We start from the raw sequence: 12,445 nt of genomic DNA, 5'->3' as shown, positions 1-12,445 counted from the left end.
CAAACTCATTTACTATAAAATGAAATGGTGTTTGTAGAAATTCAGAAAAAAGCCGCGTCAGTCTCGACTGCATATGTGGACATATTTCTATATTGAGCTCTATTTACACAAAGTTAGGTTAGTTCATCATTTATGTTGAACAGACTCTCCCAAAGTTTTACGCTGCTGCGCTGACGTTGAACCGCGTGCTGCACTGGGTCGGTATGACCAACAGGTCAAAACCAGCTCTAAACAAAGTGACCGCTGGGCCCTGATTGGTGCTCTGGCTTTGCGCTTCTTTCGTTTTGACATGTTACGTTTTTATACACACAGAAACCAAAAGGAGCGACAGATTTCTCAAAATGTAGGAGGAAAAAGTCGGATATTAGACTCTGAAATGTAGTGGAGTGAAAGGAGAAAGTCCAGAACGGAGAAACTTCAGTACAGATACACCAAAAATACTAAAGTACAGAAACTAATTACTAGTAACTCAGTTACTCAGTTACTGTCCAGCGCTGTCTAAAGTGTGGTGATGCTGAATTTATGACCTGCATCCTCATCTGTATTAAGCTTCCAGCCTGCAGTGTCGCCCCGCTGCCGCTGGGGTCGCTGTAGGGCAGCCTGATCTGTGCGCATAGGATTTGAATGGACGCTGTTTTATTGTAGCGCCCCGTTTATAACACCTCATGAAAAATACATAGACGTGTCCATTCCTTTACGGTCAGCAAATCAGAGCAGCTGCTGTCCATCGCTGCGGTCAATCGAGGCATGCACACGATCCCAACACCCTCAGCTCATCATCTCACACACACACACACACACACACACAGTCTCTCCCTCCCTCATCATCCACAGGCGCGCGCATCCTCCCCACACACACACACACACACACACACACACACACACACACACACACACTGGGCTTCTAATTCAGGCATGCTCTCTGGACGCTCGTAGCGGCTGTCAGACTGAACCGCGTCCATCCCTGCGCGCTGACCTTGACTGGGTTTTCCTCCAGCACCTGATCCATCTTACGTCCATCCCCATGGCTTCCTCGGACGAAGCGGACCAGTGCGTCCTGCACAGGGGCAGATCTCAAAGTGACCCCAACATCCTCAGCGAGTCCGGCATCGATTCAGCGCGCGGCGCAGGTAAGAGCCAGCGGTAGCCCCCCGCCTCTGAGGACCCTGAACGGCAGTCCCTCAAACCGGCGGCAGCGCAGCGAAGCGCTCGGGAAAACAATGGGATGCGTTCAGCCTCCACTCGCTGCTGCTCCCGCTCGGGCTGCGGGCGACGCGGCGGCTTTGTGAAGCCCGAGCCCAGCGCACATGTGCTGGATTCTGAATGTCACTGTCTCGGTCTGCTGTGCTTTGTGCGGACTGGATGGAGAAGCCCAGCCTGTATTTCACTCCCGCTCGGGCTGCAGTTGGTCTTTGACCGTCTTCTGTGGGGGTATAAAGTGGTGTTTGTGCAGAAACGTGTTGAATAATTATATAATGAGACGAGTATTTTAATGGCTGGGGTGTCTGATGCCATTTGCGCATGCGCACTGGTCGCCACCGCTAGCAGGGGGGATTGGCGCCCCTTGAATGGAGCAGCTCAGGCTAAGACAGGAGCACAGGCGCTTTGTGGTGTGTGGAAGCTGCGGGTGGCTCAGCCTCTGGCAGCAGCAACGATATTACACATTTTTTTGGCTGACTGTGGGTCTGACTGAGGGTTTTATTGATAATATAGGCTACGGAGACCCCGGGGCGCACCAGGAATATTTGGGCCCCAGGCACAGTGATGCACACAGGCCCCTCTACAAAGAAAAGAAAGGAAGGGAAACATTTAATGTATTTATTATGTTGTGAAATATGTATATATACATAAACACACCAATCAGGCGTAACATTACGACCACCTCCTCGTTTCTACCCTCACTGTCCACTTTATCAGCTCCACTTACTGTATAGCTGCACTCTGTAGTTCTACAGTTACAGACTGTAGTCCATCTGTTTCTCTGATACTCTGTTACCCTGTTCTTCAGTGGTCAGGACCCCCATGGACCCTCACAGAGTAGGTGCTATTTGGGTGGTGGGTCATTCTCAGCACTGTAGTAACAATGACGTGGTGGTGGTGTGTTAGTGTGTGTTGCGCTGGTCTAAGTGGATCAGACACAGCAGTGCTGCTGGAGTTTTTAAACACCTCAGTGTCACTGCTGGACTGAGAACAGTCCACCAACCAAAAATATCCAGCCAACAGCGTCCTGTGGGCAGCGTCCTGTGGGCAGCGTCCTGTGGGCAGCGTCCTGTGACCACTGATGAAGAACTAGAGGATGACCAGCACAAACTGCGCAGCAGCAGATGAGCTGTCGTCTCTGACTTTACATCTACAAAGTGGACCGACCAGGCAGGAGTGTCTAATAGAGTGGACAGTGAGTGGACACAGTGTTTAAAAAATTATTACAAATGTAGCTGATCACCATAGATACGGCTAATCAGCAGTAAGCAGGCTCACTGTTTTCTGAAACAAACGGGTCAGAAGTTCTTTGCTTCTGAAATCCATTTACCCGCGTCAGAATTGCTTTTTGAGGTGGGTGGTGGAGGGGTGGGGCAGGGGTGAGTGGGGTCAAGGAAACAACAGTAATCAGTTTATTTCCCCCTTCCAGGAAGAGCCGTGATTAGTCAGGACCCTCATCACCTGCGGTCCAACGCCTGTACGTAGACCTACGATAATGCTCTGACCGCGTTGAAGGCGGGACTGTTTGTGGAATCGTTTTAGATTACTTCAGTTAAACATGCAGTTAGACCACGTCTCACTTTTTCATCGCTGATATCTCGATATCTTGAGTATCAGTCAGTACCTATTATATGTCAGTCATATGTTTTCTTTAAAACTACTCTTGTCAATTGAATCACTTATGAGCATTAAGATTAAGTGACCCTTATTAGTCCCACAACGGGGAAATTGTACCTCTGCATTTCACCCATCCATGCAGTGAAACGCAACAGACACACTAGTGAACACACACACACACACACACACACACACACACACACACACACACACTAGGGGGCAGTGAGCATACTTACCTGGAGCGGTGGGCAGCCCTATCCACACCACCCAGGAGCAGTTGGGGGTTAGGTGTCTTGCTCAAAGACACCTCAGTCATGTGCTGTCAGCTCTGGGGATCAAACCGGTGACCTTCCGGTCACAGGGCTGGTTCCCTGACCTCCAGCCCACGACTGCCCCCTAAGCATCTAAGTAAGTTATCATGCTGCTCAACTCTCTGCTACCCCAGACAGCTAACGTCATCAACATCACACTGAAATGCAAAGACTATGTTTACATGCACTCAATAATCCAGTAACTGCAGAAAATCAGATTTTCTCAGTAATCCGATCAACACGTTTACATGCTCCTGAGTAATCAGATAACAGGGAAACTCCGGGTCCACACGAGTCAGACAGTCATCAGATTTCTGCTTTACAACCAGCCGATAAACTCACAGAAGAAGACGCGACGCAAACGTAACGGCTTATTTTATATGAAATAAGAACTTACATCATCTAGAAGATTAAAATTGAAATCCTTTATTTCGTGTTTGGTTTCAGCGCCGCTCCAGCAGTGTTTTGCTGCGTCTCACGACATCCACCGTCTGATCTCGCGCATCCGCAGCCTGAGAAATCAGACAGAAATCAGAGTAAGAGTTCACAGCACCGAGAAATCTGATCACTGAGCTCTCTCTGCTTTCCTCATCAGATTTCTAGGTCGGAGTGTGGTGTTTACATGAACATCTGAATAATCAGATAAGTGCAGAGACCCGATTAGGATGGGATGAGAGCGTGTACTATTTCAGGCTAGATTTGTTACAGGACTGGATCGGATTTATTTTTTATTCCCTCACATATCCAATCCACCGTTTTCCGCTGATATCCTTGTTAACTCTACTATTACATTTGCATACTCAAAATGCCTTTGCTGTGCCCAAGCATCCTTGAACCCTGCTAAGCCCTGAATGTGACCTCCTAAGGCTCCATGGTGAACAAGCATGGCCCTCCTGTTCTGGCACGGTGGACTATCAGCAGGTGTCCAGTACAAAGAGACAATTGTAATGGATCCCAGTTTGTTAGTCTGAGTATGTAGGCTGTCCCTGCCTCACTCCCCCTAGTCGTGATAAGCATTGCTTATTACAGTCAGAAGGGATGCTGCTTTTGGTGTTTTTTGTATAATATGCATGGATAGTGCTGCTGTGGTTCTGCTCAGTTACGTTCATCTCAGCCATAACTTTAACCCTCTACTGCATGCAATTTATTTATTATGATAGCAATTTAAAAAGTTCACTTTCCTGCATTTAATGGTTATTAAATCATATATAATTATGTAATTATATAATGATTATTAATAATCGGTCCCTATAATTAAATAAAAAAAAAATTTAAAAAAATGTGTGCAAGGGTCCTTTTGGAGTAAGCTGCCTTGAGGCAACGTGGTGAAACAAATGGGAAGAAATGAGTGCCGTGTTCCCTGAAGTGGTGAGACCTGGCTTGTGACTGACTGAATCCGTTCCCCTGTCTCACAGTGTTGCTTCTAGGCAACGAACATAGTTCTGCAAAATCTAATAACAAAAAATTTCATGCTGAATGTTAAAAAAGAGGTTTAGAAGTGCCCACTGAGAGAGAATTTTACCAAGCACATGCTTTTCATTGACTCAAACTCTTCTCTTCGTTGTTGACCCCGGTTTTATCGTTAAATGCTGTTGTAACGTTGTTGTGAAGTGAGGAAAATGAGTTTGTTGCCCTGAGGCAACATCGTGCAATAGAGGGTTAAACCTGAAAACAAGGTCTTTCAGACAAGTGACTTTGTTCAACACTTTGGCACTTTGCAGCGCTCTGTGGACGTCCACCCACCACCACTCGCACAAGCGAAAGACCACTTGTATCATACATGACACTTGACAGGGGCGTTCGTGACAAATTTTAGGCCTTTTAATCTGAGAGCTAATGTTCTGTGAGAATTCTGATCAATGGCTCATATATCGTGGAACGCATGGCTTTCTAGTCCGCGCTGAGTGACAGGTTAATGTGTTCTGTACAATTATTAATTTGATGATGTATGGTCGTGCGGAAGTGTCCTAATTATAGAGCGCTTGGGAAAAAACACAGATGCGGGGAGAAATGAGAGAGAGAGAAAGGAACTGAGAAAAAGAGAGTAATGGAGTGAGTCTTCTGAGGTTTGCTAATGACTCTTTCTTCCCATTGACTCATGCCAATAGAAGACACCGAGGGTAATGCATCAGCTTCTTCCCTCGGCTAAGTGATAATTAATTAAAAGCTCGAATGCCACGCGGACGAACTCTCTCATGCGCTTCATGTCTGCAGAAGACTTGCTGCATCATGGTGGAGGGGAGTGTGTGTGTTTTCCCTGCTCGCTGTTCACCCATCAACACAGTGGAAATCCCTCAGATGTTCTTTGTTGTAGTCTTTCTGCTTCAGGAAAGATCTCGTCACGAGACGAGTTGAAGTCATAATGGATCGCTATAAGGCTGCAAGTCAGAATCATCGATTTCTCCACTGGTACCAGCGCAACACACACTAACACACCACCACCACGTCAGTGTTACTGCAGTGCTGAGAATGACCCACCACCCAAACAGTACCTGCTCTGTGAGGGTCCATGGGGGACCTGACCACTGAAGAGCAGGGTAACAGAGTATCAGAGAAACAGATGGACTACAGTCTGTAACTGTAGAACTACAGAGAGCAGCTATACGGTCAGTGGAGCTGATAAAGTGGACAGTGAGTGTAGAAACGAGGAGGTGGTCAGAACGTTCTGCTTGACCGGTGTATCTTACAGTCATAGAATTTTGTCTACGTTATGCAGCCCTTATTTCCAGGTGTACAGCTGCACATTACACCATTCATGGCTGATAGACTTGAGTCTGCTGGTCATTTCCTTTGAATGAGAAGTGCATGAATGAAATGTTCAAGCGCAGTTGCTCAGGACAACTATCACTGCCTCCTCCGATTCCTCTCGTAAGAGTGCCATGAATTCGCAGAGGATCTCCTGCTACCACACTCCAAGCCCATATTTGCTCACTGCCCGGTGGACCTGAGGGCTGTCCGCCTGTGTTACAGAAGAAGATAAAGCCGTTTGCTGGAAAAGCCAGCCTGAATGGCAGAGGGAGACAGGCGGGAGGTGTTGGAGAGCGAGGTGTCAGAATGAAGTAGTGAGGAGCACATGTGGGAGGACTCTCGGGCTGCTGCCAGCAAGAAATTGCCTTTAAAATATCCCATTTTCCTTTTCTCATTTACACTGCTCTCATATGGGATGTGTCTGGACATTAGTCACATAGAATTAGAATCGAATTACACAAGTTATTGTTGTAAGGATATACACTATACGTCCAAAACTATTTGGTCGTCTGGCTTCACACTCATATGAACTTGAGTGACACCCCATTCTTTACCCATAGGGTTTAATATGATGTCGGCCCACCCTTTACAGTTACAACAGTTCCAGCTCTTCTGGGAAGGCTTTCCACAAGGGTTAGGAGTGTTTATGGGAATTTCTGACCGTTCTTCCAGAAGCGCATTTGTGAGGTCAGACACTGATGTTGGACGAGAAGGCCTGGCTCACAGTCTCCGCTCTAATTCATCCCAAAGGTGTTCTATGGAGTTGAACATAAACCAGCCCAAACTCATTTACTATAAAATGAAATGGTGTTTGTAGAAATTCAGAAAAAAGCCGCGTCAGTCTCGACTGCATATGTGGACATATTTCTATATTGAGCTCTATTTACACAAAGTTAGGTTAGTTCATCATTTATGTTGAACAGACTCTCCCAAAGTTTTACGCTGCTGCGCTGACGTTGAACCGCGTGCTGCACTGGGTCGGTATGACCAACAGGTCAAAACCAGCTCTAAACAAAGTGACCGCTGGGCCCTGATTGGTGCTCTGGCTTTGCGCTTCTTTCGTTTTGACATGTTACGTTTTTATACACACAGAAACCAAAAGGAACGACAGATTTCTCAAAATGTAGGAGGAAAAAGTCGGATATTAGACTCTGAAATGTAGTGGAGTGAAAGGAGAAAGTCGCCCAGAACGGAGAAACTTCAGTACAGATACACCAAAAATACTAAAGTACAGAAACTAATTACATTTACTCAGATACTCAGTTACTGTCCAACACTGTCAGTTTGGCCAGTCAATTGCATGCAGAGCATGTTCTATTTTTCTCTATGTAGGTGGTTTAATGACTGTCTGTGCAAATATCTCTACGTCTTCTGGAGCTAAGCTTAATACAGATTCATTCTGCTGGGGTTTGCCGCCTTAGCTGTCTCTGAGTCCCATGTCTTTGTATGCTGGTCAGAGCTGCTTGCTGGCCACTGCTGTGCCAGTGGTAGGCTATGACTCATCAGTTGCATTTAATACAGGCTGGTGGGGGATCTTAAGCTTGTTCACTGGAGCAAGGTGCTGTGTAATGTGGGATGGAGTTTGTGATTTAAAGGCCAGCGTTTTCTCTAATAAATCCCCACTGCACATTTTATAACAGTCTACTTTAGTGACTAGAGGGAGGTTTACTTTGGTAGTCAACTTGTTTTAAGATGAACTGACAAGGGCCTGTCATGATATCAGGATTTTGACTTCAGTGCTGATACCAAGCATTATTTAATGATACAATGGCAAAATATTAACATTTGTGATTGTCTCAATACTTATTAGACACAGGCCCAGTCACATTTCTTCATTTTAGCCTTATCCCTTGTTTTTGGACCTTGGAACTGGGTTATAAGGGGCAGTGGTTGAGATCTTCCTCTGAAACGAGACCCTCTAATAAAAGAGCATCACTTCATTAACAGCTACTAGCGCCGCTCTGTAGGCGACCCTGCCCGTCTGCAGGGACAGCAGAGGAGGGGAAAGTTCAGCTCCTCACTGCTGGGCTTTAGTTACATTTAGGGATCAGACGCCTTCAAAGAGGGGGGCAGTTATTTATTATCACCCCCCTAATTCTTCAGTGATATGAAGCTGAAGTCAGAGATTCTCCAGATTCTTGATTGAATTTTCCCATTCCACCTTAAATGGAGCAGCAGTTACATTCTGGTGCTTCAGGTGTCACTGCTGGGCTATTTAAGGTGGAACGGGAAAGTTAGTTAGCTATCTACCGAGACATTAGCATGCTATTAGTGATTTTTTTGTGCTTGTTATGAAGAAAAATGACCAAAATCCACTGAAATGACATTAAACTAAGATAAAATAATGGTTGTCATCATGTTTAACAGAGTAAATTCTCACATTTATGGGTTTATTTGGTTGATTTTTCAGCCATCTTGCTGTTTTTTTCATTTTTTCTTGTATCTCTCTGTTTGGAGTCCCTGAAAAACCTTCGTTTGGAGGGTCATGTAGCCCCAACACTGCACCCCACCCCTCTATCTCACCAAGAACTGGGACACCCTACCCCTAGACATGAAAGTGCAAAACAGAGGCTAAATGGTATGGGCAAGGGGTGAAGTGGGATTGGGCCACAGAGTAATTGAAACTTAAACACAGTTAAAGCGACACTAGATATGATTTGGGGATTTGGAGACCTCTCTGGTGGAAATGTGTTATTGCAAGCAAAGTGCGGAAGAACATTTTGTAACAGTGGTTGTGATTCGGGCCTCTTCCCCAAGCAGATGAATCTAATGACTGTGAGTGCGTTGAAGGAGTATTCAACGAGGACTCAGTCAAGACTTCGGGAAGGACGTATCGTTAAAGTGTGTAAACATCTTGTCGGGGCCATATTACAGAAAATTCTTGAGTCTGAGATCATATCTTATCTGCTTTGTTGTCATGGTAACTTCAGTTAAGACTGAGTTCAGGACAGAAGCCATTACAGAGCAACAGTTCTTAAGTCTATAGTCTTAATTCCAGAGAAGAAAACATTTTTACAGAAACATCTTGAGTTGCAAAAATATCCTAAATATTTTCTTAACTTTAAGATAAACTCGTCTTAATTTCTGTTTAACCGTCTGGTTCTATTGTTTTATGCAGTGACAGGCAGTCCAGTTGACTATAACCGGCATAATGATGCTACATTTATCTACACTGAAAACGGTGCTTTGACTTGTGAGGTTGTTTGTTAAAACAGTGTTTTTACGATCTCTACCATCCCTATTATTACCCCTGGGTGTTAATGTTTGTTATACAACAGTTAATTCTGGCCACACAAGCTGATTGGTTCTAACTGCGCTGTTATTTCACCATAACATCAGTTTTTTCACAAACACTGTCACTCCGCTGAGACGCCGTTGCTAAGCAACCACTCTGACAGCTGTAGGAGACGCTTGAGCCATTTGAACATTTTTACTTCTCACTTTGCCACAAACAGAAAACGGACACTGTTAAGACCACATCTGACCGACAGCCGATTTGGTCCAACTCTGAAGACGAGACGACGCTAAATTCCCAAATTGTCGTCTCCACTGAGCAGCTTTTCAGTCGGCAGCTGTGACAGAAGAACAGCTGAACAACCTGGAATCAGCCAGAAATGAACCCAACACCATTCGCCAAACTAAACGGGCTGTAAGAAGCTTCACAGACCGGCTGGAACAAAACAACATTAATACTGATCTGGACAAACTGACCAAACTGAGCTGAACCTGATATTGGGTCAGTTTTATGGCTCAGTCTGTGCTTCAAAAGGCGGGGCTTACAGCAGACTGAGCAGCGAGTGGGCGGAGCTCGTTACTCTGACGTAGCAACAAGCTGCTCGTTAAGGAGCTCTAATTAGGAGGAAGGAACTGAACATTAAAACATATTAAAGCCGCGTTCACGGCCAGTTTATTCATTTCTTACTGTATTTATTTAACTGCTGTATTAAAGCAGTAGAGCACTCGAGGAGGGAGTTATCACCAATAACATCACAGCTGTGATGATCTACGGACACCAGATCACAGCCGGGATGTTATTTGCTTAAATAAAAACTCATTAGATACAATATTCCAATGATGGTGGTGAATAATGAGGAGACAGATCTGAACATGTGTCTGTTTATTAGGAGGAGTAACGTTAGTGTGCTCAGCTAAAGCGTCTGGGAAATGGAGACTGAAACTGTGGAGCCAGCAACTCTGATAAACAGCATGAAGCGCTGCCACAATATTAACTTTCAGTTTATCGCGCTTTAGTTTTATTTGACCTTTTGTTTACATCAGTAACGGAAACTAACCAGCTTGATTATGTTTATGTTATGTACAGCTGTGCTGTATGGTGGGTTGCTAGGTAACAGACACGACAGCTGTTTGTCGACTTCAATTGAGCAAGTTAAGATTTCTTAACTCGAGCTAAGATACGATGCTGTGAGATACGATTAAATTAAGATTGGATTTGCTTCTGTAATACAAACTTGTGAAAAATCATTATCTGTCAGATTTTAAGACAAAAAGGCAGCTTCTGTAATACGACCCCTGGGTGTGTCACGTTAATAAAGGACAGATGATGTGGTCAAAAATATCCCCCTGAGGTCTTTCTGTGCACATGCATGTCGATGTGGGAGCATTAAACTGTTTACAATGTTGTAGTATTAAAAAAAGCATTTGATATCTCTAAACTCTCTGCAACACTAGAATGCCAGGTTCACTCGGGTCATCAGGTGTCATGATACAACATCCTCCCTAATATAGCAGCCGCCATGCAATATTGATGGGAAAAAGACCAAAATATCTGATTTGAGTTCCACAGCCGTAGATGCTGCAGCCGTTAGCTAAGATTAGAAACAGGCATTCACGGCCTTCAGCAGAGGTTCGGCCTCAAATGCAGCTGCTCGATATAACAGCTTATAATAGCGAATGAAAGGCAGAATAGCTCCATCTGTGATGTCTGTCTTCTTTAACTCACTTTATTATGATCTCCTTTCTCATTCTTCTACTAATATTACGAGGAAGGCGTTTTTACACTGAACAAAAAACATACGTGCAACACTTTTTACTGAAAAGGTTTTATGCCCCAAAAACCAGGGAGGGTCATGAAACAGATTCCCACAGCATCTGGTGTGATGACCAGCAGCGCAACGCATTACCAGGAAAAATATCCCATTTTTTTCACCAAACTGCTGCAAAATGGGAGCAAAACTGAAAGTTTACTATATTTTTGTTCAGTGTTGATTAACAGGTGTTCGTCTTGATTTGAGTCCAATTTAGAAACAATTTAATGATTTGTGAAATCTCAGCGTTTGCCTCAATTCAATGATGAATTCATTTCAATTTTTACAGTCATATGCACAAGTTTGGGTGCCCCCTGCTTCAAAGTGGGAACTTTAAAGGAAAAGGAAAAAAAAAAAACTATTCTAATGTAAAATTTTAATGTAAGTCAATGAAACCAGAGTTTTTTACAAGACATTTTGAGCTGTTTCTTCTGGTCCATTCTTCATGAAATTTACACACAATATAAAGAGCAACTGGCGTTTTCAAATCACGTCAAAAGCTGAACAATGACAAAAATGGAGTTACAAGGTTTTGTTTCAACAGCAGCGATAAATATGTATGCACAGACAACAATACATACCCAAACTGTCAGAAATCCTTATTTTATATATTATATATATGTGCTGTCGGAACAAAACCTCATATCTCCATTTTTGTCATTTTTCAGTTTTTGTCATCATTTGAAAGAACTCGTCCTATATATTGTGTTATATATTCATGATGAATGGACCAAAATAAATGACCCAAAATGACTTGGAAAGACGCCTTGACACTGAATATTAAAAAAGAACGTATAGATGTTTGTTTTGCTGCTTTGTGTTGCTTTTAACCCTCTTCCTAAGTCACCCTCACTCAAGAATTCTCATTCTTCGTTCCTATACAGACGCATGAAGGATGCAGAGTACAGGCTTCTATACAGGAGGAGACAAGTCTTGCCCTTGTCAAGCACAGTTCACTGGCTGGCGTCTCTTCTCGGGCGTGAAAACAGAACACAACAACAAGCCCAGTGGCTTCCCTGGAGATGCAGCAGGGAGCAGATTAGGCGTTTGACAGTGTGTCTTTTTTAGCAGTGCATGTGAGCGAGGGCAGGAGGAAGCAGCCTTCTGCAGCTAAATGCCACAGCCTCACTGATTCAGACCTTACACCATCAGGGGTTCTTTCCTTGACGATCACTAAAATCCAGCAGGCCAGTCACGCAGATTGATCTGGAGTGGAAGCCTTGCTTGTCCTGACGCTTTTGTTGGACTCCTTCATGCTGCTCCACATGCATTTTCCTAAAAGAACTTTTGGTCCCACTTTATATTAAGTGTCTCTAATAACTGTGTACTTACATGTTAACAACATATGCACCAACAGTGTAACTACTAATGATTTAGTCAATGTTACAGAGGGATTGCAGAAGTACACCTTATGTAATTAAACAGGTTTATCTTAATAGTTGTAACAGCCTGTTCTCTCTCATGTAATTACACAAGGGTAATAACACAAATGTAATTACATATGTAATGTAATAACTTCTATTA

At 44.0% G+C, this 12,445-nt stretch overlaps 1 protein-coding gene across 3 annotated transcripts in view; it reads left to right on the top strand.

The window, feature by feature from the left end:
- The first annotated feature begins 483 nt into the window (after positions 1-483).
- The window catches only part of phactr3a (phosphatase and actin regulator 3a), a 69,118-nt gene continuing 57,156 nt past the window's right edge, over positions 484-12,445 (top strand). Inside the window, exon 1 of one of the 3 annotated variants that reach the window (XM_037541034.1) lies at positions 484-1,130. In XM_037541034.1, the coding sequence (XP_037396931.1) occupies positions 1,025-1,130 (106 nt within the window). In that variant the 5' untranslated portion in view covers positions 484-1,024. The remainder of the gene's footprint in view (positions 1,131-12,445) is intronic. The other 2 variants (XM_017715899.2, XM_017715900.2) reach the window with 2 other exon arrangements.

This window comes from Pygocentrus nattereri, chromosome 9 (assembly GCF_015220715.1).
Source record: "Pygocentrus nattereri isolate fPygNat1 chromosome 9, fPygNat1.pri, whole genome shotgun sequence".
Classification (NCBI taxonomy): Eukaryota; Metazoa; Chordata; class Actinopteri; order Characiformes; family Serrasalmidae; genus Pygocentrus; species Pygocentrus nattereri.
Note: the sequence above shows the minus strand (reverse complement) of the source record. Positions and strands in the feature narration are given on the sequence as shown.